This window comes from Antedon mediterranea, chromosome 7 (assembly GCF_964355755.1).
Source record: "Antedon mediterranea chromosome 7, ecAntMedi1.1, whole genome shotgun sequence".
NCBI classification, from domain to species: Eukaryota; Metazoa; Echinodermata; class Crinoidea; order Comatulida; family Antedonidae; genus Antedon; species Antedon mediterranea.
In genome coordinates, this window is record NC_092676.1 from 14,030,521 (window position 1) to 14,057,889 (window position 27,369).

General features: G+C 34.3%; 3 protein-coding genes across 5 annotated transcripts; 1 reads left to right on the forward strand and 2 right to left on the reverse strand.

The window, feature by feature from the left end:
- Positions 1-248: 248 nt before the first annotated feature.
- On the reverse strand, positions 249-6,917 carry LOC140054746 (uncharacterized). The gene is made up of 3 exons (XM_072099824.1): positions 6,670-6,917; positions 782-1,036; positions 249-671 (listed from the first exon to the last, which is right to left on the reverse strand). Exons 2-3 carry the CDS (start codon positions 927-929, stop codon positions 436-438), a joined length of 384 nt encoding a protein of 127 aa, XP_071955925.1. The 5' UTR covers positions 930-1,036; positions 6,670-6,917; the 3' UTR covers positions 249-435.
- LOC140055430 (uncharacterized) lies at positions 932-2,584 on the reverse strand. The gene is made up of 5 exons (XM_072100768.1): positions 1,747-2,584; positions 1,466-1,643; positions 1,279-1,367; positions 1,160-1,180; positions 932-1,036 (listed from the first exon to the last, which is right to left on the reverse strand). The coding sequence occupies exons 1-5, from the start codon at positions 1,810-1,812 to the stop codon at positions 932-934; spliced, it is 459 nt and encodes a 152-aa protein (XP_071956869.1). The 5' UTR covers positions 1,813-2,584.
- A 1,265-nt stretch (positions 6,918-8,182) lies between the features above and the next one.
- LOC140054624 (activating signal cointegrator 1 complex subunit 1-like) lies at positions 8,183-26,625 on the forward strand. 3 transcript variants are annotated; one of them, XM_072099688.1, is made up of 9 exons: positions 8,183-8,295; positions 10,546-10,656; positions 11,188-11,388; positions 13,159-13,337; positions 13,844-13,933; positions 15,491-15,537; positions 16,438-16,557; positions 23,409-23,607; positions 26,235-26,624. In XM_072099688.1, the coding sequence occupies exons 2-9, from the start codon at positions 10,548-10,550 to the stop codon at positions 26,346-26,348; spliced, it is 1,059 nt and encodes a 352-aa protein (XP_071955789.1). In that variant the 5' UTR covers positions 8,183-8,295; positions 10,546-10,547; the 3' UTR covers positions 26,349-26,624. The 3 variants fall into 3 exon arrangements, with proteins under 3 accessions (XP_071955789.1, XP_071955790.1, XP_071955788.1); XM_072099689.1 differs by having other exon boundaries at positions 8,191-8,324; positions 26,235-26,625; XM_072099687.1 differs by lacking the exon at positions 8,183-8,295 and adding an exon at positions 10,237-10,410 and having other exon boundaries at positions 26,235-26,625.
- Positions 26,626-27,369: the final 744 nt, after the last annotated feature.

The window sequence follows — 27,369 nt, forward strand, 5'->3', positions numbered from 1 at the left end:
CTAACACAGCAACACCAAAAATCAACGAATCGTTACTCGCACGGCCTATTCTTTACCATTGCCGTGTACTACTCTACGCCCGGTAAATTAAGTATTGTTTTTATGATATAAATTAGTATAAAATACATGTTATTAATAGGACAAAATGTTAAATGTCATTAATATTTATTTGTTTTACCAGAAACAAGTTAAATATAGGAATATTATTAAACTATCCTTCGTGAAAACGCGTAAACACCAACAATATCTTACTTCTTTAACATACATTAAAATTGACTTTATTTCTAGCAATAACATGTTATATCACAAAAGTTCTTAACTAACATATTTTGCAAATAGTTTAAAATGTAACAATATTATATTTAACGTTTATTACTAACATAAGATTTTTTACTAATTTTTTAACTAATATTTAACTAACATACATACATTACACTATTCTACGCGAGCATTGCGAGTGATCAGTTTACTCGCGGCAAGCATTAGCGAACGTACACTACGTTGGCCCTCGCGGTATTCGTTCCACAATGTTGTCAGTCTCTCGTTTGCCACCTTGCTGCCCGTTCGTGTTCTTCTCAACTCGTCTTCTCTGTAGATCATCTCTACGTTGATTGATACCGTGACGGCCTCGTTGTACAATAACTCTGCTAACATGTAGAATGGAATGCTTGCTGAAAGAGGAAAAGAAAAAGAAAATTAAAACAAATTATGGTTATAAACAGTGTAATTGTTATGCGCGCCGAGTTGGCATAGTAGTTATGTTATTTGATTTTTTTCTTACCACGTTTGCCTTTGCGGTTGAGTCGATGGTGCCATCCCTCAAGATCGTTATTCGTCCTTATATCCTGTCTGTACACTACCCAATCTTCAGGTCCAAACACCGCTCCATCTATCCAAAACGACCGCATGTATCTCATCAGCTGTTGCATCGTCAGTACGTCTCCAGTACGTCTCCAGTAGATTCTTCAAGATGTCTAAACGCTGCCTGTACATGTTCTAACGGAATAATCGGTAACGACATCAACTGCCTGATGATCTAAAAAAATAAGAAAAAGAAACATTAATTTGTTAGTACTTTTACACAAAGCTTTTTTTTTCAATAAAGTAGACGCATGAAGATTTTGGCATCGTTGGTAGTAAGGCAATCTGTCCCACGTACACCGATGTCATCTCGTATCAACTGGAAATAAAGAATAATCACAATTGTAATACAAACATGGAACATATTAAAATATGAAATGATTCAAAAAAATAATAAAAGTTTAAACGATAGTGTACCTTTTCTACTATTTCCGCCGCAGAATCGAAGGGATTCTCCATTGCTTTAACCTTCACGTCACGTCGGAGGAGCGCAACTTTCTCCCGCCCTATTAAAGAAAAAAATAGATACACAGTATATCAATTGGTGATTTTACTTTAAAAAAATAAGAATACTATTCAAATTTAGTTTCCTTAGTCTTTATACCTGGAATAACTCCGCATATGTGTTCATGTACACCACGTATAAATTCTCCATTCTTCTCCAACACTGTTGCTTTGCACGTCACATTCTTGTTTCTGAGAGAACATCTCCATGTTGTATTTGCCCGTCTTTTATCAATCTTCTCTGTATATTGGTACCCATGACTGTCTACAAGCGAGTCCTGAAACAACAGAAGGTTAAGTTGGTTTTCACAAGAAAATGCGATAAATTAAAAAAAAACAAATTTGACAAAGAATAGATTTATAAATATTTAAAGAACTTACATTCCCACGTTTTGTTGTTCCTGCTAATCGCTGATAAGTAACGATGTCATCATCAACAGCAGGCATCACTGGTATTGGTTGTGGTTCAGGGTAAGGATTCAGTACCTCTTCTTCTATATGAACGATTGGTTCCAAAAAGTCGCCAAGGTCGCCTGCAAAAATCTCCAGTTGCGGCACCGGCTGGACGTTGTTTTCTGGAGCACATTCTCTACATGTCCAATCAATAAAACCCTCTTCGACGGCTAACCTGTACGCTGCTCTTGTCACTCCCGAGTCACACCGACGATGTTGCCATCTCTTACACTCTTCGCAAAACAGTCCTTCTTGCCAGGGGTGGCGCCAGGATCTTCCCGACGCGGGGGCTACATTCCCCGACGAGGGGGCTATGCGAGCGAAGCGAGCATCACTAGGCTGGGGGCCAGGGGGCCGCTAAGGGCCCCGGTGGGGGTCCAGGGGGCGAAGCCCCCGGAAGCAACGCGTTCTAGCGTCATTTGAGGTCATTTTAATCAGATTTAGGGTAGCCATTTTTTCCATTTTTTATAATGCATAAATAAAATACTGCGTGCAAAAAAACGATGCACGATGACTGTTTCAATCCATATTTTTCAATTTAAAAAATAAAAGTTCAAAGAAAATTTAGAAAAATAGAGTTGGAGGTCCCGGAAATTGGACTTATTATACTTCAAAACATGAAACAAAATATACAAGTCCCTATCAAGGTTGTGACTGAGCTAAGAAATTTTTGAAAAATAGAGATGTTAGGTCCCGGAAAATGCACTTCTTGTACTTCGAAATATGACCAGCTTTATTGTTGGGGCTGAGCTAAGAAACTGTTTAAAACTAGAGCTACAGGTCTTCAAAAAATTGCATTTTATACTTCGGAAACATCAGGCCTAGGAGGCTTAAAAAACGCAAGCGTAGACCATTTTCAGTCGGGGAAATAAGTTTATTCCTCCCAAGTGTATGCGTGCGTACCATCTGGACTTCCGAGTGGTGAGAAATTCATGACATACAGGACATTGAAAATGTAATAACTTAGCTATAATAAGATGTTGGCTAAGCGAAAATGGCATGTTTTTTTGTTTAGTAATGGATGACAATTTTATTTTAGGTGCCCCACGGTACAGAATGTTACTTGTAAATTAAAAAAATTGGTGAACATACGAACAATTAACATAATTCGTTTTTGCTGTAGTGTAGCGTACGTCGACGCAGTACACGACGTAACCGTCAGTAAAATAACAGTACACATTTTGGTCCCTGGATGGAACATGATATCACGCGTCTCGACCCAACGTTGAACGATTCGTACAAAGGGATACCGCCAGACAAGTGCGAACCTAGCTATTGTTTAGTAGTAAGTTAGATCGCTGGCAATAATGAATGCATAAAAGTGCATAATAGCCCTCTGACGTACACTCACGGTCAATGGAACGTCGTGGTTTTCTTGGCGCTGAAGCTATATGAAGTGAACGCGAACGTTTTTTACTGTATATTATATTCCCCGACAAAAAGTACCCGTGTTCCCCGACGGGGGGGGGGGGGGGCTAGGCTCCCCGACGAGGGAGATAGAGCCCCCGTAGCCCCCCCCCCCCCCCCCCCCCCCCGCTGGCGCCACCACTGCTTCTTGCTGTTCCGTTACGGGTTCGCCACATTCAATACAATCCTTCATGGTTCGTAGATAATCAGTAAAAGTGTAGTTAACAATTCAGATGAAAATTCAGAAATAAGTAGGCCTAATATTCCCTAAAATGATGTTCTCTTATAAAGCTGCGCGCACTCCGGTTATTGTTTTACCGATTACAAAAAAGAATCCTTAAATGTACCGATTTTTGTGTGTGTGTATTGTGTGACGGTAAACGCGTAACTTAAAAGCGTTATTAAATAATGGTCATTGTTTAGCCAAACTCCTTGCAAGTAACCGACTGCCCTTGTGTCATCATGCGCTTGCATGCGATGAAATAAAACAAACAATTACAACTTTTTTTTTTAGTCTTTTTAATAACTTTTGTAATAACTAGTAAATCACTTTATGAAATTAGACATTATAAAGCAAGGTTTCGATGTTGTACTTAAATCACATACTTTTTTTATGTTAGATTATACAGTCATAAACAAGTGACGTTTTATATTATTTATTAACTCAGAACAACAAAATGTTATTTCTAAATCATTTAATGTGTATTTTGTGATATTGAACATAAAATCATGCTTTCTTTGTTCTTTATATAAAGAAAGTAGGAAACAGGTTGAATTATAATGACATAAGATAAATGAAATGTTTTCATTTGTACCGGTCGGGAAATGTGCCCCAACGATTATATTTAAGACTGAAAGGAATGCAAGTTATATACTATCATTATATTAATTTAAGGATATGCACTGCTATAGTTATAATGAAGAAGAGTGTGTGTAAAATAAATATAAAACCAATAATGAACATATTATATTAACATAACGTAAGAAAAGAAATGTAAGTGGAAACGGACGCCACAACAATAATAATCAAGGTTTATTTATTTCAATTGTTCTGCAGTTAACAAAACTGAATTACAACAATCGTGACAATTTATAAAAATAGTAAAAATTGGATAAATAATAAAATGTAACATTAATATTAACATCTCCATTTATCACATACAACAAGCAAGCTAGCTTATTAGTGAAAAACTAAAACATACAATAAATTTTAAAGTTATTATTCACCATTATTTTTATATTTAACTTTGCTGTTAATAACACTTCAACAAATTGAAGACACAAAACATAACACATTTCATTGTTATGTTAATAAAAAAAACAACCATGCTACACCACCTTCATTGTCTAAGATGGGATTCAAGACACTCCCTCATTGTTTTAAAACAATAGCAGTAGTAGCTTTTTCAGAGTTATCGCAATCCAATGTTGGTAGATTTTACTGTGATACTGTATAATACTGAAATAATTCAAGCCTTACTAAATATTAATTTTTCAAAAAATCACTATAAAAAAGGAATTTCGAAAAACTGTAATGTTATTTTGTTCCTCCTATTTTCTTACGAATGCATAGGCATTTAAGTATTATATATACATATGTATACAATATTATTATATATTTTTATTATTATTATATAGGCCTATATTACCAGAGTTTTAATATACGTAATGTATTATTGGATATTATTAACTGATTTAATGGTCATTCCTGTTTTTTTAGGCCTGCAAAAGTAAATGTACAAGACACAAGTATAAGTTTTAAGTTTATTGCCCGTTTAAGATTATCATTATAATTACTGACGTATATCTAAATCATTTAAAATAGATTCAAATATATAGACACCACAGTATTCCAAATAATACTTATATCACTCTTAAAAAGAAAGTATGATAATACGCCGTACATTTATGTCGGTCAATTTCGATCGATCACGTTACTATGCACCCACATTTTTAGAATGGAATAACCCAATGAGAAGACCAGCAGAACAAACGGCAGTTTATGCATAATTGGCGCGCCATTCATAGCCATTTATATGGGCATTCAAAACATTGCGGCCGAACACGATGTACACCTTGGTCCATCAGGCCTAGCCTAATCTATGTTACAGTTAAATAATAGGAGATCCTAGCTAGGCCATAATGACAAATATTATGGAAGGCAATCACCGCCAAAAATACAAAAGTAAAACAAACAACGTACTTTCACAAACGAACAACGTAATTTCACAAACGAACGATCTAAACTAAAACAAAGAACGTACACTTTTACAAACGAACAACCTACTTTCACAAACGAACAACCTTCTTTCACAAACGAACAATCTACTTTCACAAACGAACGAACTAATGTAAAACAAACAACGTACTTTAAAAAACGAACAACCTACTTTTACGCGAACAACGTATTTTTTACAAACGGACAACGTACATTGATAAACGAACAACCTGCTTTACCAAACGATGTAGATTGCCGAATGAACTAAGGACTCGTCCATTTTTTAAGTCGGGTATAAAAACACCACATGACCTGAGGAAAATAAAATGTTGTTAGTAGTGAGCTCTCTATTTTGTGTCTAAGAATATAGAGTATTACACTATATAACTACATACAGTGTAGCAAAGGTAAAATTATGGGACCCGCCTTTTATTTCAATTTTTATTATGATGACGTCATCAAAATGAACACGAAGATAGCAATTTTGGAAGGAATTTATCTGAGCAACAACATATTAACGTGTAGAATTGAAGAATTTGGATGCGTAGAATAAATAGATGCGCGCTATTTTAAATGAACTATGACGCAAAAGATAATAATACGACTTTTATAATTCAACTGGCCATAAATGATGTCACAACATTCGATACGCAACATTTTTACATGAATTCGTATCTAGAATTCAACATCTTCCAGAAAACGTTTTCATGAGGGTCACTTTTCCTTGTCAGGATGAGTTTTGCTTACGCGCGCAAGATACAGGCTGCTCGCTTTGAGATCCCTAAGGCATATCCTCTTATCGAAACTTTTGCAATTACCCGACTTAAAAAATAGACGATTCCTTAGTTCATTCGGCAATCTACATCGTTTGGTAAAGCAGGTTGTTCGTTTATCAATGTACGTTGTCCGTTTGTAAAAAATACGTTGTTCGCGTAAAAGTAGGTTGTTCGTTTTTTAAAGTACGTTGTTTGTTTTACATTAGTTCGTTCATTTGTGAAAGTAGGTTGTTCGTTTGTGAAAGTACGTTCTTTGTTTTAATTTAGATCGTTCGTTTGTGAAAGTAGGTTGTTCGTTTGTGAAAGTACGTTGTTCGTTTGTGAAAGTACGTTGTTTGTTTTACTTTTGTATTTTTGGCGGCGATTGCCTTCCATAAAATATCCTTCACTTCGAACTACGACCAAAACATGATAAAACTATCAGTAGTTCAAAATACAGATAACAATTACCTATACGATGAAAGAAGATTGATGTGATTAGTGATTGTGATCTTCTCCGATTATCTCGCTCGCCAATGGAAAACAATGGCGCCTGAATCTCTAACCGGCCTCTCGCTCGCGCGCGCCGCGTGATCATGTGACTTATCTGCAAGCGCTATGTGCGTTAAACATGACAGTGAGAAACTTCAACGAGTAGGCTACTTTAAACGTCATGCGTTAATAAAATATTTTCACGGAGTCGAGTAAATATAGCAAAACAGGAAAAACCCGTACTGAGATATTCGTAGCTCTGAAATTCATATTCATAGGTTCTCATTAAAATTTATCATACCCATTTTTAAAATGTGCATGATTGCTCATTTCGTCAGTGGGTGCACCGATTCATAATCAGCCAGACCATAAATAGATAAACTTTTTAATTCTTATGAACCCCAAATGCACTGACCCTTATGGGCAGGCTTATACGTTTTCAATATATGTTCCACAAACAGCCCATATGTGTTTGCCCATAACACTCCTTTATGGGCACCAAATACACTGGCCCTTATGGGCAGGCCCATATATTTTAAATATATTTCCCGTATGGTTTGGCCCTTACGGTGCCCGCATATCAATGCCCATACTTTTCCAACATGGGCCGTTCCACAAACAGCCCATATGTGTTTGCCCATAACATCTTTATGGGCCCCAAATGCACTGGCCCATATGGGCAGACCCATACATTTTCAATATATTTCCTGTATGGTTTGGCCCATATGGTGCCCGTATATAATTGCCCATACTTTTCCAACATGGGCAGTTCCACAAACAGCCCATATGTGTTTGCCCATAACATACCTTTATGGGCCCCATATGAAACATATCTTTATGGTGTGGCCCTTATTGGCCCCATAAGGGTTAGGTATAGTAAGGGCCTGCCCATATGGCCCGGAATTTTCCCATAAGGGCCCCACAAAGTTTGCTACCTGGGATTTTATCGCAACCGATTTCAAGTACGACCGATTTCAAGCGCGACCGATTTCATCTGACACCACTCTGTCACCCTAAACACCACCGCGCAGAAGGCCTATTGCTTTTAGCACAGCCATTTTAACCCCAAAAAATTCGTTAACACGATGAAATTAGAAGTTTAAATATTGTTTAGAGTTTTGAAATGTCCACGTTTAAGGGTATAATTTGAACACATCGCGCAAGAAAACAAAACAAAGTTCGATACTTTTCTCTTTTTTAAATACAGATTTTCTGTTGTCCGATTTTAGAGACTGTTTTACAAGACGTTTATAGTATTTTTATCTATCAAATAAGTGCATAAATCATTTATTGCAATTTTTTCCACCAAATGTCCAAAGCACGTCAGGAAAATAATGTATTGAAATTCTTTGAATGAGGTTAAATAAACACTCTTTTTATTTAATAAACATGTAATATCATATTAATTTGATTGAATTTTACAATGTTGATACAAGTTCATACAATTGCCTACTGAGGGCGCAATTTATTTACTTCGTTACCGGACCGACTTCGTTCGTCGTTCGTGGCTAAAAACGATTACTTTCTGCGATGTTTTGGACCCTAGGCCTATATTTCATAATTCTTTCTTTATTTTAATATTGATACAAAATATTAACAGGCAATGTACGCTATTAACTTCTAATGTTGCATCGGTATGCGTAGTAGGCCTAGCTTAACTAATGTTGCTTCGTTATCATATCCTTTAGGTAGTAGTAGGCCTAGGCCTACTTACTACTCTAGTAAAGTACAACTACTGTAGTAGGCTTAGTATGTGTGAATGCTAGTCAAGTCGGCCCATATAAAATCGGCCCTTACAAAGTCGCCCCATCGCAAAATCACCCCGTCGCGCAAAGTCGCCCCATCGCAAAGTCGCCCCATCGCAAAGTTGCCCAAACACAAAGTCAGCCCATTGGATTGCAAAGTCGCCCCAAAACGTTAAAACAGTGCGTAAAATATCGCAATGATACACAAAATAACACGGAAAACACATGTCATGTAGTCTCAGGTTACACGATCGGCACACTCCCATCCGGAGTACGTCTGAGAGGAAGCCCCCGACTAATCACTCCGCGGTCGCACTAACGCGCTAGTTTACCAGAGGGAAACCCATGTAATTACTCCGCGGTTGTCGCACTACACAACGCACAATCTGAAGAAGAGGGGAAACCCCGCCGGAGTCACTCCGACTTTTACGATGATATCGGTCGCGTTCGAAATCGGTCGCGTTCGAAATCGGTCGAGATAAAATGATGTTACTATCTAGATTAGACTATAGACTTTGGTCGATGAATATTTATTATTGAATTTTTGTTGTTTTATTAGTTATTATTTCTTTTTTATTTTTAAATGCGCCTTGAGCACTCTGGAGTGGTATGTGCGCTATAAAAATCTTATTATTATTATTATGCCTTAAAAAATTAAACATAGTTTAAGATTATAGTATTATTCGGCATATGTCGTAAATGATGACGTGCGTATTTGTATTCGTCGTACGTCCGTGTACGTACTATTCCGTGCCTCTTCACTGTCTTGTTTAATTTAAAATTAAATAAACACCCGATATGAGGATGTTTATTAGGTATGCTAATTAGAATGTTCTAATAACCAAAAGGGTTGAAAGAATTTCTTCAGTAAAATGATCATTGTGCTGTTGATTAAAAGGCGACTCACAATTTGAAACCAGTCAGAGCTGCGCCTTCTGGCAGCTGTTTCCTCACAGTTGCTACGTCTTTCTGCTAAACGTCGGGGATTCCCTTTTAAAAAAACACGCACACGATACTGTACGATGGTTTTTCCATGGTCAAAATGTAGCGTTTTAATTTTACTAAAATACCTGCATGTAAAACGATCATATCGGCGAGAAATCTTTTTTTTATTTCTTCATTTTGAAAAGTAATAATAAAATTCAATAACAATAGACATATAACTAGTCAATAAATGCAAAATAATCAATAAGTAGCCTATAACACTCAGTGTCTTACAACGCTGTTTGTTTTAACTAATCTATACGAAGGCCTACTACACATTTATACATTTATTATATTATCCTAAAAAACTAAATCTACTTGTAATTTGAAGAAAGATTGGCTCCGGTAACTAGTTTTAAATCATATTAGTAAATTAACATTTTCAAAACTATAAATCAGGGATAATCTTTTTAGAACTTTCAAACAAGGAACTATTTTTTTAATGATTCAAAAAGCACATTACTCCCCCATTAAAACCTGTAAAATAAAAATTAAAACACAAATTATGTATATAATAGGATAAACATTATAATGTATATGACATTTAGGGCGACAAAAGTAACAACGCGATCGATATCCACCGCAACTGATATGATTAAACAGCGTGCTACTAGCGGCGCCGCTTCATACCGAAATGAAACTTTGAAAAAGACTTTGCGATGGGGCGACTTTGCGATGGGCGGCTGTGCCGGGGCAATTTTGCGTTGGGGCGACTTTGTGATGGGGCGACTTTGTGATGGGGCGACTTTGTGATGGGGCGACTTTGCGATGGTGCGACTTGACTGGATCCTGTATGTGCGTGATTAGGAAGTTAATGCTACTACCCTGGAATATGTACATATACTGTAGTTTATGATTTTATTTTTGTTTTTTACAGTAGACTATATTTACACAAAATGTTTACTACTGATTGTTTTTAAACAAAAATCATTATATTTTAAGAAAGAACAATGATTAAAAATGTTAATCAAAATGTCGAGCAGCGTTTTTTGTAAGAAATATTTCTTGTTTTGTTTTGAGATTAGTGTGGCATGAGTTTGAGTTAAAATTACTGGCATCAGAAAATTATAGTATACACAAACAGTTTGGCCTATATTATGAATGATTCAATTTGGTTTTTTTTCAGCAATGGATGTGTTAAAACCGCCCATTGTAAATGTAGGTGGTAGATTCTATCGAAAAATACTAACATCTGAAAGTCGTGGATGCAATGAATCTGAACAAGCCCCTTATATAGGTAAATGAGAACAGGCCATGGGAAATACTGATAGATAGTAGATACCACGGTTTTTGTCAGCCATAAATGTTTGAAATTTGTGCCTGCATGTTTCCTTTTTTCTTTGATGACCTTGATCCATGTAAACAATTATATCTGTTATTGTTGATATTTTCATAAAACTTGACTCTGCATGATATGTACCTAAATTGAAGTGCTGATGAGAAACATAATGTATTAGGCTGGGCATTTTTGTAAATTCTCATCTTTTTCAACACTAGATTTCAATCAATCGATCTTGATGAATTCATCTTTTTGCATCAACTGAAAGTTGAACATAGGCCATTGTTAAGGCTACATTTAGATTTACGTTTTTGTGATTGTCACATGAAAACAAATTTGTAGTTCATTTGGATGAGCAGAGAGTCATGTTTTGTGAAATAACAGAACAAAAATGAAAACATTACCAGAACCATATTATCAAATTCCTAATTACACCTTCCTGTAGACAGTTCACATAATTTTTGATTATGAGTATTCTTTCCTATTTAGAGGATGAGTTTACATGTGATGATGGACCTTGTGTAATTGATGACATAAAACTCATTGAACAAGGATACCAAATACAAATAAATGTACCAAGTGCTTTTTATGGTTATATCATTGGAAAAAAAGGAGAAACAAGAAAGAGGATTGAAACAGAAACTGGTGCAAACATCATCATTCCAAAGGGCCAAGCAAACGAAGTAATAAGTAGGTCAAACAGCAACTCATTCAATCTATATATAAATTTATGTAAGGACAAATTTCGGTAAATCTCCCCTATATTTTAGAATTTTTACTCGATGGTATATAAAGTTGGTACATACTTTCGGTACAAATATATTGCTTGACGGCTGTGAATGGAACATTCCAATCTCAATTCCCTCAGGCGTAATCAATCGGTGCCCAAAAAAGTAATCATAACAGAAATTAAATCCAGTTTTGTTGGATCTGCATGCCTGCAGTTGGTATAAAAATGTTCAACTTAGTCGTATTAGTTTTTAGGGATTTTAACACCACAACCGATGATCAAAGATTGCGAACTATTTGATAAAATCCTAGCAGAACAAGAGGTAGACTATAGCCAATTTGTTACGGAATTGGTTGGGAGCAGGACTGAGGAGAAGTTTGGGAAGAACAAGGAGAGCAGGACAGGAGAATAGAAGGTTGTGAATACAGTAGGGACTAGGCTAGTCGTTTAGCTGTGTGATGCAAGAGTTATATTAAGCCTGGATATGGAGTAGAGAAGCTGGTTTTTGTAGGGGATTTGTGCAGCAGGTGCATATAGCAAGATAAATGGACACAGTGCTATGTGGGCAGCTGGGGAATGAAGACGATGTGTTTCGCCTGAGAAGGTTGAATATGCTGTTATGTGGACAGTGGCTGGGAAAGAGGCTTATTGAGGATTACTTATCTACTGGTGGTTACACAGTTAGCCGGTAGTTGCACCTTGACTGAGGACTGTTTATGTACTGGTGGTTACAGAGTTTCCGGTGGTTACGCTTTGACTGAGGGTTACTTATCTGTAACCACCAGTGATCAGTAACCCTCAGTCTAGTAAGTGTAACCACCGCCTAAATCTGTAACCACCGGCTAACTCTGTAACCACCTGCTAAATCTGTAACCACCAGTGAATCAAGTATCCTCAGTCTAAGCGTAACCACCGGTTAACTCTATAACCACATGTGAATCAACACCACTGGCTAACTCTGTAACCACCAGTGAATCAAGTCTCCTCAGTCTAAGCGTAACCACCGGCTAACTCTGTAACCACCAGTGAATCAAGTATCCTCAGTCTAAGCGTAACCACCGGCTAATTCTGTAACCACCAGTGAATCAAGTATTCTCAATCTGAGCATAACCACTGGCTAACTCTGTAACTACTGTAACCATAACCGTAAGCGTAACCACTGACTAACTCTGTAACCACCATCTAAATAATGTGACTCCCGGCTTATCTTTTACAGGGTTTTACTTTTTCCTCTTATAAATAATGAAACAACAAAATAAAACTACAATACTACTCACGTCTCATGAACTTCTCAACTCCTTTATTCAATGAAAATGATTGTTTTATTCTTATCTCTATCTCTAATATCACTTCTCGTCTGGCTTCACATATCTACTCTGTAGTGCTCCTGCTATCCCACCCTCTGTTTCCTGCTGCCCTCTACATCGTCTTTATACTCCTATCCTGACCAATCAACTGTTAGAAGTTACTCCCAATTCATGACAGTATGTACAATTTCCAAAATCTTTTGGTTGACGACAAAATTGTGCAAAATTGAATTTATTTTTCTTTATGTATGTACAAAAGGCCACCAGAACTCAATGAAAAGAAATTGTTTTCCAACATTACCTTATTTAAATAATAACACAATAATAAAAGACAACTTTAGAAATAAACTTTTTTTCTAAACACGTGAATTCAGGTATTTCATCAAATTTTTTAATGTACATTTTTTTCTGTTGGTATCCTAGCAATCAAATCAGAGGTAAAAAAGAATGTTGCTGCAGCAAGAGATCGAATTAATTTGCTGGTAGAATCTGCTCGTCGAAGACAACCATTCACACATTTTCTCTCTATACCACTTATCACTCCAAAGATTACTGAGGCTGTCAACAAATTTAAAACTGATGTTCTGAAAACATGTTCTCAGGTAACAATTTACTTGGTGTAGTATTAATGAAAACAATTCTTGAAAGATGTATTGTTCTATTAGAATAGAACATTCAGGCTTTATTCAAAAATTTGGTTTCTAAAACACCTATAGTACTGTTCTAATTTAAACTTTATTCAATTAATTATGCAGTTTTTCAATCAGATTCAATTCAATGAAATGTGCCTTTAAAGCCCCACTTGAAAAATGGGCTTGTTGCATTTTTATAGGTTGCCAGGTATGGACTATAGGAATTTCAAATTAATAATAATAATAGTCCTTATTGTCTTACTGTGTGTGTATTGTGTATGTCTCAATCTTACCCATTATATTCATTACATCTGTCTGCTTTGTAATACCAGGAAAAACTTTATTAAAAACTTTCTTAATTATGTGATCTTCCTTCCTATGATCACCTATTGAAAATGATCATCTTTACCACAAAGATCACCTATAATTCATCAAAGTCACAAATTAAAATCTAGTTTGTTTTTATGTTCTTAAAGTCTGAAGGATTACATGAAACAATGTTTCAGAAGTCACAACATCTTCATCTGACACTAGGAACTATGGTGCTAATGAATAAACATGAAGTGGTAAGTATTGTTATACATATTACTGTAATACAGTATACAAATACAAAAGAAGATTTTTACAGTGTTTCTGTACAAACGGTTTCTAATCTTAACCCTTACACTGCTAAAGTTCACTAATATTAAATCGCGTATATATGCACAAGTATCTTCTTGTATAACAAAAGTTAGTTAGTTGATAGATTTTTTTTAATTTCCAAAAGGTCAGTAGGCTATTTCAATGACATAGAAATACAACGAAATGGTATTTGAAAAAGCATATTGCCCTGGGTGATTACAGTCACCGCTCGCAATTTAAAGTAGCAGGCCCGTAGCGAGGGGGGGGTTTTTATGGTTCGGGCGAACCCCCCCTTTACAGCGAACCCCCCTTAACCAACTGCGAACCCCCATCCCCGACATGCCCAATACCTCACCCTCATCTCCAAAAATCCTCCAAATACGTGCCCCACAGTACAAAAAGTTGTTTGTAAATTGAAAAATTCGTAAACTTGTTCGTGAACCTTCTTCTCTGTATGAGCGTCAACTAGTGATACGTGTCTGTAAATTTCTAAAAGCTGCAAATGAATTGCCGATTTTAACCTGAAAAATAAATGTTTGGTCCCTGCATGTAACATGATATTGACGTGTCTCATAGCGAGCTGGCGCACGAACGATTCGTACAAAGGACACCGCCAGACAAACTGCGTACCTATAATTGTTTAGATCACTGGCAGTCAGGCAGCATGCATAAAGTATATAGCCTTCCGACGTACATCAGTATTTATGTGTGACTATGAAGTATAATGTATCATAGAGGATTATAGTGAATATTAATATTTTACACTATAATATCTATGGTATCAAGTACTGTAGTTCACATTATGGCATCCGATTATTTTTTTCTAGACCACCAGCCGATACGTACTAAAATGTATCAATATCACCTATTTACATATTTATATTCCTCAACAAATTTCTGTAGATAAATATTATAGATAGAGCTAGCAAATAGCATTTGCCTTCGCCCAGTGTGCTTTTTTTCGGGGCTGCTCCTAGATATACGTTCGAATTGAACTTGAACGCAAAACAAAATACGGAGTAAATGATCAAACAATCGGCGGTTCCGCACAGAGCACGCGCATCTAACATACGGCAACAAATAGTTATCGTCATTTAAATTATCGACGTGTTTGAGGAGGAGGAAAAAAGTACGATCTTTTTGCTCATTGGTTATATAGCATGCTGCACGAGAGTGTCTTTTCCGGCCATCTAGGGGTGTCATTTAACAAAATTCGCTTCGCATCAGGCTGGGGGAGGGGGGGGGGGGTTGACCCAAATATTTAGGGTCCGAACCCCCCCTTGACAGATCCTGGCTACGGCCCTGAGTAGTATAATATGTTTGGGCGACAGTAGTCAACGCTTGCACTGTAAGGGTTTCCGGACATTTTTCATAATCGATCGTTAAAGTTACGAGGATCAACAGAGTTGTAACGTAATCTGTTTAAACGTTTTAAGAAGCATAGGCTTTTAGATCCAATTCTCTTAAATCTGAACAAAAAATGGTATTGTTTTCTATTGTAGGATAAAGCTATCAACTTACTTGAAAAGTGTAGAACCAGCATTATAAGGTAGTATGTTAATTTTTAAAATAGTAGGTCCCTAAAAATCTTATTAAATTTGGCAGATATAATGAGGTTGTCACATACATTCTTCTTAATATCAATTCAATTATCACCTTTATTCCTCCATATTTATACAACAAGTATAAAAAGAGTTCCGACCTCCACCAATGATAAAAATAAATTATAAATAAAAAATGTTTTTTGAAGTAAAAGTCATCAATGTTGTGATTGAATAATTAATATTAAGTCAAAGCCAAAAATTTGCAAAATTACTAAAAACCATTGTTGGCATTTATCAATATTTGTTATATTTTTGCTTAAGCTGGGGAGTGTTAATTGTAATAGGTATTCTGAGAAATTGTTTTTTTATATCCTCCTTGTATTAAACATTATCATGTATGAATATTCAGAATATATTTGTACTTCCTTTAAACCCATAATGCTTTGCGACGCAACAAACGCCTGTGAGGTAGTGTTACCCCAAATTAGCTTCTTTCTCTTAGCAATGGCGGCGCTATAACATTTCCGCAGAGAAAACTTTTAGCTTTAGGAGAGACAAGACTAATAGAATAAAACTCAAATATAAAATCTTTCATTCATTTTTCCATGCATTTATTTAAATAATAAAACTGGGACTGGTTTGACATATCACACTTTGCCAGTCCTAAAGTAAAACCAATAGGTACTCAATTATATAGGGAGATTCATTTATCTCATCATTATATAGGATTTTAATGAAACCGCAGCCTAGCCGTACACTATTATTATTATTGGGCACATAAAAAACATGCATGATCAAAACATTATTCAATAGGCTGTAGATTAATGTAGCCTTTAGCTTTTAGGTGTTTTCCAGAACAATACTGTATAATTCAAATATTTTCAAATACTTTATTTTGATTGTAGTGCTATATTGCATGGTGAACCACTAAAAGTATCACTGTCTGGCTTAGAGTATATGAATGATGATCCTGCAGAAGTTGATGTTCTTTACTGTAAGGTACAGCCAACTGATAATTCCAACAAGTATGCTATTTTTATTTTTTTTGTTTTGGTGTTGATACTTTTAATGTTGATACTTTCCAGTATCAGTCCAAACATATTCACATAAAATCACAAAAATAATTTTTCCTCCACATGACAATAATCCTTCTGTCAATTTATTAATCTACACATTGTCGAGTTGAATTGATAAATTGACCATTTTATAAAAAATATTAACTTTCGAATTACGAAAAATTATTTTTACCCCAATTTTTCAGTATGAGGCAGTCTCAAAATCAGAGTATTTTTGAAAACATTTTTTTTAGATTCTTATATATTATTTTTAATTACTGCATTCAATAAGCTTCAACAGAAGGGGTCGTTTATTAAATTTGTTTTTCAAGAGTTATTTAATGAAAATATACGAATCGCCCGTTTTTGGCCAGGAGACTCCCGTATTTTAGACTCATCTCCCAGCCTAATATTGTGAAAGTCACTTAGTGACATCGTGATCGGGCACGTCGGTCCTAGCTAATATTAATAATATGACCTAAAATAAGCGGCTATAGAACTGCTGTAATATACTTGCTTAAAAACAAACAAGTAATTATTTTGAATAACAAATTATTTATTCATTTTTTTAGTAAAAACATACTTACAAACTACTGTACTGTATAATATTTAATAATTAATACAGTATTTATAAAATATAATATACCGGTAGGCCTAACATTAACAATAAAAATTCAATAACATAATTTACAGAGTATTGTGTAGTAGGTTTGCATTCAATATATGAATCCTCTGCAATATAATATACATATATTTGTAATTCAACATTTTGTTTAAAATATTAAAGTATAGTTTGGGTGAAAAGTAATGACAGTAGGTACCGATGTCATCTTTTTACTTCACTCTCTATTTGAAGTCACAAAGACGAAGAACTCTGCATCATCAATGATTCCTGAAAGTGTCAGAAAAATCTACAATTAATAAATGTTATTTAAAATATATATATATTTTAATGTCTGGTTGTATTATATCATTATAATATTGTATGATGGCCTAAAATGGGGGCTGTATTTTATTATTAAATTACAGTATTACTATTATTATTTATATAATCTCGGCCTCCTAGTAATACTACTTGTAGCCTAGGCATCTATTCAGCTTACTAAATCAAATAATAAATGAAAAATAAAATAATAATAAATTAACAATACTGATAGAAAAAAAGGAATTTTTAGGGGATCAGATCACCAGGCTAGGCCGGCTAGGACAAATGATACTCGTATACAGTACAACTTAACGACTATCGGATCAGCATATCAACACAATACAACACACGTCTCCATATCGCCTATACTAACACACATGTCTCGCGTCGCCGAAACTACACTCACAGCTAGAAAATGTACCTACTTTTTGAGGTCTGAGTAATACCAATAAATTTTGAACAGGATAGAAATATCTCATACTCGATTAAACTAATATTATTCTTGATAAAACAATTGATATATTTTTTTTAATTCTGTGGGATGCACCTCCGACTTCTGAAAATGGACAACAAAAATAAGTTTTGTAATAGCATCGAGTCGTTTTTTCAAATATGAAAAATGTTTTTGTATTAAATTTTGTAATTGATATGTACGCACCATCTACGTATGTGTGCCACTGTTAAAAAAGTGTTGTTCCAAATAAATATTATTATTAAAGCAGCACTTATTTGCTAGGCGATGCAAAATCAGTTTCAGTTTTCAACGGTAGGTGGCTCTTCAAAATCATCAATACGGAAGTATAAGTCGATTTTACACGATTTAACGGTCAAAACACAAAGTGGCTTTCCCACTACAATGCGTCAGAAGCCACACGAATTGAAGACTGTAAAAGCTACAATGAAGTCAAACGTTGACACACTTTTCAAAAGACCAATTGCATTCGACACAATTTTGCTGTCATGTTCCTCTCCTGAAATTTCCTCCAAAGCGTCTAACAATGCTGGTAGAGTTTTTTCAATTGTCCTTAGGGAGTCGCAGTGAGCCCACCTGGTTTCTGAAAGTCTTTTCAGGGATGATGGATGCTCTATGTTTCGCTCTTTTTGACATCTGACAAAGATAGAATCTTGTTTTAGACTAGCTTCGATAAATACATACAGTCGTTCTACTATACCGAAAAAGTTCTTGCATAGGATATTGGATTTGAAGGCACCCACAAGGACTAGATTAAGGCAGTGATTGCTGCAATGTACATACAAAGCTTTAGGATTTTCATTCAAGACTTTAGTTTTCAAGCCATTATACCTGCCTGACATGTTACTAGCTCCATCATACCCCTGACCTCTTGATACAAGTCCCCATGTCTTTAACGTCTCACATAGACATTTGAAACGCTTCAGCAGTCAGAGATTTAACATTTTGGAACTTGAGAAACGACGCGTATGTTTTTACTTCAAGGGCACACCTATAAGAACAAACAAGACCTGCTCAACATGGGCACAGTCGAAAGTTTCATCCATGATTATGCTGTAACAGTCGACCTTAATTATATGATCTATGATGTGCTTCCGTACAGTACAGTGCTGCAATGAAGTCATTCTGTATTATAGGAGAAAAGTATTGCTCATTTCTTTTCGCTTCCTTGGCGTGATTCTGGGCTACAGTAGGTCTAGGTCAATCAATTATATTTCGCATGATTTACCATTTTTAAAATTTTGATGACGTCATCATGTTCAAAAGCATGATTTACTTGGGTCACTTATTTTCATCATTACAGTAGATTTAAATATGTTATAGCTCCTTAGAATGAAAGTGAAACTCATAATTAAAACGTTTTCTGGAAGCTGTTGGATTTTAAAGACGAATTCATGTACAAATTTTGTGCATTGGATGTTGTGACGTCATCATAAGGCCGGTTGAATTATAAATTTGTATTTTCATGTTTTGCGTCGTAGTTCAAGACATTTAAAAGAGCGTGCATCTATATTCTACATATCAACATTTCTTCTACACATTAATATGTTGTTTCTCAGACAATTTTCATCCGAAATTGCTATCTTTGTCTTTCATTTTGATGACGTCATCATGTTAAAATTGGAATAAAAGGCGAGTCCCATATGTAGTAGTGTATACTGTAGGCCTACATACTTGGGACACAAAACAGAGAGAACACTGACAACAATGTTCTTGATCTTCAGATGATAATAGCATATAATTCTTTTTTCTGTGTGCATTTCTATATATAAATTTATGTAAGGGCAAAATTCGGTAAATCGCGCGTTTTTTCTAGAATGTTTACTCGATGGTATATAAAGTTGGTTAGAATCTCGGTACTGATTTAAACCACCAGATGTAACCCTGTTTACTAATTAAATTGAGTTAGATAATTAGTTATTGACAATTAAAACGAATTTAGGTTCAACGGTTTGCCCCAAATAGGGATGTTTTCCTACCGTAGTATACACTGTCTAATGGATGCCCTCTTAAAAAATACCTGCACACAATAATACGAGGATGCTTCGCATTTTTCTATCTCCTCCTACGATAATTGTTTTTAATAGCTGAAAACCGGTTGAACACCTGTGCTGAGACAGCTTCATTGGCTTCCGGTAATGTAGTGTCTGGATTGGGAGACTAAGGGGTTAAGGGAGATCGATATAACCACATGGTTGGTATGGTAATCTGTATGTATACGTTGTACACAATGAAAGATGCAATAAATATACACATAAGATATAACAGGTAACACAGAGAATTACCTTCAAGATCCTGCCTTTTGTTTTCAAAGCTCTTCATAATTCTTCATCTAAGTTCATTTCTGAACTTATTCAACCTTATGTTCCTAAGCGGTCTCTGAGATCTAGATCTGAGTCTCTTCTTGCCCATATATTTCATCCTTCCACTAAGTTTTATGGAAATCGTTCATTTTCTTCGGCATCCGTTTATCTATGGAATGCGTTGCCTATTGAAATCCGTCAGGCTACTTCCACCAGTGTCTTCAAATCTCTCATCAAAACCCACCTTTTTAATTTGTAATTTTTCTAAATTTTCTGTCTTTGTAAAGCGCATTGAGGCTTTCAGCATAATGCGCTATAAGTACCAGTTATTATTATTATTAACAGCTCGAGTACAGTATCATAATGTTGAAGACCGGCCGATTTTCTTAAAAAAATACTATTTTGATAGATTTAATATACGTTTATACAAATGTATTGATTTGCGATGAATGGAACATTCCAATCTCTCAGACTCAGACTTCGGCATCCGTTTATCTATGGAATGCGTTGCCTATTGAAATCCGTCAGGCTACTTCCACCAGTGTCTTCAAATCTCTCCTCAAAACCCACCTTTTTAATTTGTAATTTTTCTAAATTTTCTGTCTTTGTAAAGCGCATTGAGGCTTTCAGCATAATGCGCTATATGTACCAGTTATTATTATTATTAACAGCTCGAGTACAGTATCATAATGTTGAAGACAGGCCGATTTTCTAAAAAAAATACTATTTTGATAGATTTAATATACGTTTATACAAATGTATTGATTTGTGATGAATGGAACATTCCAATCTCTCAGACTTCCAGTTTGTAGGTAAATTTATGGGCCCTTTGAGAATAAACTTAAAACTGAGATATAGTATTGCAATACTTTGACAATATTGTAAATACTGTACGTAAATAACCATTTTTGGTCGTCATTTGAATCGAAATTTTCTTACTGTGAATGTGGTTACTGTTTATTGTATTAATTAGTAATTATAAAAAATATAAACGTCGTAGTGGTGTATCGTTACATGTACTTTACTATTTCAATCGACTATAACAGAAACAAATGAAACAATTTTCACAATTGATGTTTCATTTAAGTAATTTAATTAGTATCTTGTCTAGTACAAAAGCGCGTCTCTTACAAATATTTTTGTGCCAGATATTTATCAACTAGTATAGTGCATTAATATTTAGTCTGTCACAAGTCCTCTCACATTTTCAACATTTGAAAACCGCAGGATAAAATCTTTTAAAAAGTTTTTTCACAATTCTAAACTTTGCAAATACACTCTTACCCTACAAATTGAATTAAAAAAAGCTTTGCACATCGATTTTGAGAAAAGAAAACAATTGTCGCAGCATGCTTGTATTTAGTTTAAAAGTTTTGAATACGCCTGGGCCTATACCAAAGTTTTGTCTGCTGTCAGCTGTAAGGATAATTAGGAATTTAAATACCAGTGCAAGTTCACTCAATAAATACTGGACAACTTACTAATTAAAATCAAAAGACACTTTAAACATATCAATTGGGAAAGTTGTCACTAAATCACTTTGTATAATTTCGTTTTTAAGTTTTTGAATACGATTATAGCGAAGTTACGACCGTCAGCTGTAATAATAATAAAAATATTTTCCAAAACATGTATGATTAAAAGAAATAAACATGAGACTAGAGTAATCTACTACCACAGTATTAATGTTTAATTAATTTGTCTTTAGGATGACTTATGGTAGGTTTGACACAAAAACCTCCATTACAATAAATATAAAGATTGTCACTGGCTTTCATTTAATGTATGATTTAGCTACGACAAGTAGTTCACGAGATGGCATTTATTGTAAATAAAAAATGAATGAAAATAAGTATTTTCTAAAGTTATGAATGAAAATACTGATTTTTTGTTAAAAATCGCAAAAAATGCTATCTCGTAAACTACTTGTTGTAGAATGCTAAATCATACATTAAATGAAAGCCTTTCCCCTATGTTTCATAATTTTTTGGGATTTTATTTCTGTTACACCAGCTTGTTGAAAATAAGCACTTTCTTATCAGTGAGGGATAGTTGAAATTACACAGTAAAATCTCTATTCTTTTGTACACAAATTTTGTAAATAGAGAGGCATTTAAAAAAAACTATGAAAAATAAACAGTGTGGTAAGAAATGTTATCAGATGACTAAATATAGGTAATATAACTTGAATTTTACATTTCTAGTATTTTTATTCAACTTCAGAATTTTATTTTCATGCTATAACAAAAATTATCCACCGTATATCCACCATTTTTTTTACCTTCTTCTAGGGAGTCACAACACATGTTATTACATTAGGTTAAACTACCTAACTACTGAAAAAGTCTTTATGGTTTCTATAGTAGAATTTTGCCAAATTTTGTATTTGACCATTTTAAGGGAATGTTTTTTCGTCTTGATTTCTATTACAAATATTTGATTTATGTACAATTAACCAGATATTATATTTAAAATTCATGTACCTGAGATTTAATGTTCCATTACAATGAATATAAACATTATCATTGGCTTTCATTTAATGTATGATTTAGCATTCTATTACAAGTAGTTTACGAGGTAGCAATTTTGTTGTGATTTTTACCCAAAAAAGAATAAAATCAGTATTTTACATATACAAGCTGTAATTGTAAAACAAATTTAAATTTCTGTTTTTAAAAGTTGTTTGAAAAAAATTAAAGCAAATGTTACAAAAATATTTGTTATTCATTAAAATAAAAAAATTAAATATTACACAAAAATTGACAAAATTAGATTATTATCGATATATTTTGTAGAATAATGACTCAAATGACTTTTAATGATAATCAAAGTGTAGTATGATTCATCAGTTTTACATTTAGCCTAATTGCAAAACAATTGATGCTTTTCATCAAATACTGTACCATAAAATAAAGATATTAGTAAAATTACATGAAAAAATAGGTCATTGACCTGTGACCCAAAAGTGCATCACCAGAATCACGAAAGAATTGGATTTTCAGATGTACCAAAGTATGTCTCTCAAAAATCATATTAAGACCAATGCTAAAATTCGTACTGGACTAAGTTATTGTAGGTTCTATTAAACTTGTATACTCTTTTAAAAAATCTATTTCCACAGACTGCAGTTACTAGTTGACAGTGTTGCCGAGCAGTTCATTAACGAAGGCCTCATGGTCAGGGAATATGATCATGTGAAAATTCATGCAACATTGATAAATAGTTTATTCAACAGAGATAGTGAGCTTGGAAATCATGAAAAAGTTTATAGTAAGAACCAGAAGATAAGAAAATCTTTTGATGCACGGGTTATTCTTGAGGTAAAATCATGTTTTATTTTATAGAATTTTATGGATTATTTAAATCGTAAAATTGTCCCCCTGAAAAAATAAAATTTTTGTTGAATAGTACATTTTATTGTCACTATGACCAAAAAATTGGATCAGACAGAAAATGTAATTTAAAGCAAAGAATTCGATGCCATCCAATGGGGTGCCATCCAATGGGATTTTGGTTGAATTTAATCATTTATTGTCAACCGCTAAGAATAGTCTACAAGCAACAATTCAACTGGATCGGACATGTAATTAGAAAAGAAAATGAAGATCCTGCAAAAATTCTTACTTTTACACAACACAAAGTAAACGAAGTGGTCGGTAGATACCATCAGTACTTGATAGAGCTGTACAACAAAGTCAACTTACTAGATGCAACTTCATTGGAGCCTGCTTCAAAAGAAATTTATAATTTCCAGCTATGTTTAAACTGTATATATGTTTTATAGTTGTTGACTGTGCAATTTGGTAATATAGTCACTCTCGAGTCTCATATACATTTAAAAGTAACTTCACATCCAAATGCCAATGTCAATGGCTACCAGATCTCATAGAGACGGTTATTTGAACCAGTACCAGAAAACCATATAACAATTTGAATTGGAACTTAGCAAAAGTGTAATTTATATCATGCGGCAAAAAAATGGCATGTTTTACAGACAGTTTCACGTGCATGCACGTTTAACACTTTAAAATGCGAAAAATCAATTTCTAATCAACTTTCTACATGTCTCATTTTTAGCATGTAAACATTTCCAAGCGTGCTCAAATTCTTACGCTTGCGGTGTGCATGTAGCACTAAAAATATCTTTTTTTCGCGTGAATTATGGTTTTCCAGCTCTAGTAATTTTTACCAACTTTTAAACAATTTCAACTTAAAATCACGTCATACGAGCACTTCAAAGTGGACAATCCTCTTGCCTTTTTGATGAAAAAGTTCAAAAAGTTTTCAAAATTATGCGTTTTTTTAAACAGTCATAGATTCTAAACTAAATGGTGGAGTTTATTTTTATTACATATTCTGGAAGTTGAGTTGTAGATATCGGATCATACATCAATATGACTAACTGGACATTGTGACGTCATTATATGTCCACTCGAATATAAAATAGAGGATTTTTGTCTCTTTCGCCATAGCTTATCACATTTAATAGAGCGCATCTCCACCTATCCGTATTCCATTTTTCCCCATATTTTGATATTGTCTAGGGCAATTTCATCATCTCAATCGCATCATGTGCAAAAGCGTGTATAACTCGGGTCATTTCAATATGTTATAGCATATAAGTGATACTAATCATTAAATGTTTTCTGGAAGCTGTTGAATTCTAGATACGAATTCATGTACAAATTTTGCGCATCGGATGCTGTGACATCATCATATGGCCAGTTCAATTATCAAAGTCGTATTTTCTTATTTTTCGTCATAGTTGACATTTAAAAGAGCACGTTTCCATATTCTATCTTTCCAAATTTGTTAAACATGTTGATATGTTGTTGCTCAGATAAGTCCTTTCCAAAATTGCTATTTATCTTTTTCATGACTGCATAATGTTAAAAATTGGAAAAAAAGGCGGGTCCTGTTTTCACCTATTCTGCACTGTATGTAGTATGTATACAATATATAGTGCATACTGTATATACTTAGACACAAAATAGGCGGCACACTAACATTTTATTTTCTTCAGGTCACAAGGGCATAATGTGCGCAATATTCTAACGTATAACATGCATGTGGCGTTTTCGCGGCGGATAACCTAACTCGTCCATAGTGACGAGTTCAAATCTAGTAATTGTTTGTTTCGTTTTTTATCTCTATGGAAGTGATTAACTTGGTCAAAACTACAAAATGGCCTATAAATATATTAATATTCATTTTTTCATGTTTTTGGAGGACAATGCATCTTTAATATATAAAAAACAGTTTGTCTTTAAAGTATGTAAAATGGATACAAATATTTCAAACATAATCAAACTAACTATTGTATTTTCTCCATTTTTATACTGATTGTGAATGCATTCTATAACACATATTTTACAATATAACTTGTCTCACTAGTAACCCAATAAAATTACATACTTAATATGATAATAATATATCCATAGATACAAGTGAGGATTTGAAACCTTATTTTAAACTACTGTTTGTTTAAAAAACCTGAACAGAAACAAACAAATAAGAATTTACATAATACTTCAATAATGTTACTTTTGATAGATAAAAAAAACATGAAAAAATGAGGATTAATATTAATCAGATGTTGAATAGGCCATTTTGCAGTTTCACTAAAGTTAACAACAAAAATAATCATTTCGCTTATAAAAAGTCAAAAGAAATGGTTAATTTTAACCAGAAACCAATTTCTGACAGACAATAAGTATATTTTGCTTTAACTTACTCTTTTTTCAGGTAGATATTAAAATGGAATATTCAACACCAAATTGTATGTATTTTTTAGGGGGGACAATATATCTTTAAAGATAATGTTGTAAATTAAGGCCTTCAATGTAATAGTAAAAGTTTTAACATTTTGGTCATGCTCCAAATGTGTACACCTATATTAATTTAGAAGTGCAAATGGTACAATGTTATTTATAATGTTGATTTGCAGATATTTGGTGATTGTAATTTGTCAACATGTGATCTTGCTGAAATGCACATTTCAATAAGAGGGACCAAGTCTACAAACTACTATTGTAATGAAGCTGTTATAACTTTATGTTAACAATCGGGGCGGGGGTGGGGTACAAAGTGTCCAAAAGGCACACACATAAAAGGCCACATTTCAATTTCATAGCACTCTTAATACAGAGGCATAATTGTATCAGTCATATAATTGTATCCGAGGTTAATTATTCTAAATCTAACAATAACATTGAAAATCAACAAGTGTTCATTGTAACGTATCAAATGACGACGATTGAAGTTCTTCTACAGTATTATATATTTTAAAGTTCCATTTTATGATTAAATGTATATCTTGCAATTTGTTCTTTCTTTGGTCCTTTTGTTATGTTTTAAAGTTCTTTTTTTTTTTTAAGTTTTCTTTTTTTTTAAACAAAATATTTACATGTCCAACCGATGGTGGCTTGCTGGTGCGTCCGCTTCTGGTTATGTAAGCTGGTGGTTCGGTGGTATCAGGTTTAGCCTTGGTTGGTGTTTTCTGTTTGGAGATGGTTATTTCCGGTGATGATGGTTTGGTCTCGGTGGTTGTTGGATGGGTGTTATAATCATATGTGAGATCTGGTTTAAAGTATCTGTTTGCTGATAAGATCTGTTTTAAGTTCTTTTCTGTTTCTGCGATATTTCTTTCCATTGTGTTCTACTACATAAGATTGTGGTGTATTGTGATTACAATTACTGTTGCTGGTTGCCATTTTTTTTTTATCCTGGCAGAGGTATTACTCTTACTGAATCTCCTGGTGCCAAAGCTGTAAGTGAGTTGCCATGTTTTTTTTTGTCATAGTAGTGTTTTGGCTGTAGGAAGCAGGTTTTGTGGTCTTCGTCCCATTAGTAATTGAGCGGGTGATAATTTACAGCTTGCTAGTGGTGGTGTTCTGTAATCTAGCAAGGCTAGATTTTTGTCATTGCTCTTCTTCCATAGTTGTTTTACTGTCTGTACAGCTCTCTCTACCTCACCGTTTGATTGAGGGTAGTATGTTGAAGAAGTGCTGTGCTGTATATCGTAGTCTTTGCAGAATTTGGTAAACTCTGCTGATGAGTATTGCAGACCATTATCTGTTCTT

What these genes read in the sequence shown, in the direction of transcription:
- LOC140055430 (XM_072100768.1), bottom strand. Translation starts at nt 1,812, where the DNA reads ATGCCTGCTGTTGATGATGACATCGTTACTTATCAGCGATTAGCAGGA. An exon ending in CATATGCGGAGTTATTCCAG is followed by an intron (nt 1,368 to 1,465) that starts GTATAAAGACTA and finishes TTTCTTTAATAG; the next exon opens with GGCGGGAGAAAGTTGCGCTC. An exon ending in CGGCGGAAATAGTAGAAAAG is followed by an intron (nt 1,181 to 1,278) that starts GTACACTATCGT and finishes CTTTATTTCCAG; the next exon opens with TTGATACGAGATGACATCGG.
- LOC140054624 (XM_072099687.1), top strand. Translation starts at nt 10,380, where the DNA reads ATGTTAATCAAAATGTCGAGCAGCGTTTTTT. An exon ending in TTCTGAAAACATGTTCTCAG is followed by an intron (nt 13,338 to 13,843) that starts GTAACAATTTAC and finishes ATGTTCTTAAAG; the next exon opens with TCTGAAGGATTACATGAAAC. An exon ending in TAATGAATAAACATGAAGTG is followed by an intron (nt 13,934 to 15,490) that starts GTAAGTATTGTT and finishes TTTCTATTGTAG; the next exon opens with GATAAAGCTATCAACTTACT.
- LOC140054746 (XM_072099824.1), bottom strand. Translation starts at nt 929, where the DNA reads ATGCAACAGCTGATGAGATACATGCGGTCGTTTTGGATAGATGGAGCG. An exon ending in CAACCGCAAAGGCAAACGTG is followed by an intron (nt 672 to 781) that starts GTAAGAAAAAAA and finishes TTCCTCTTTCAG; the next exon opens with CAAGCATTCCATTCTACATG.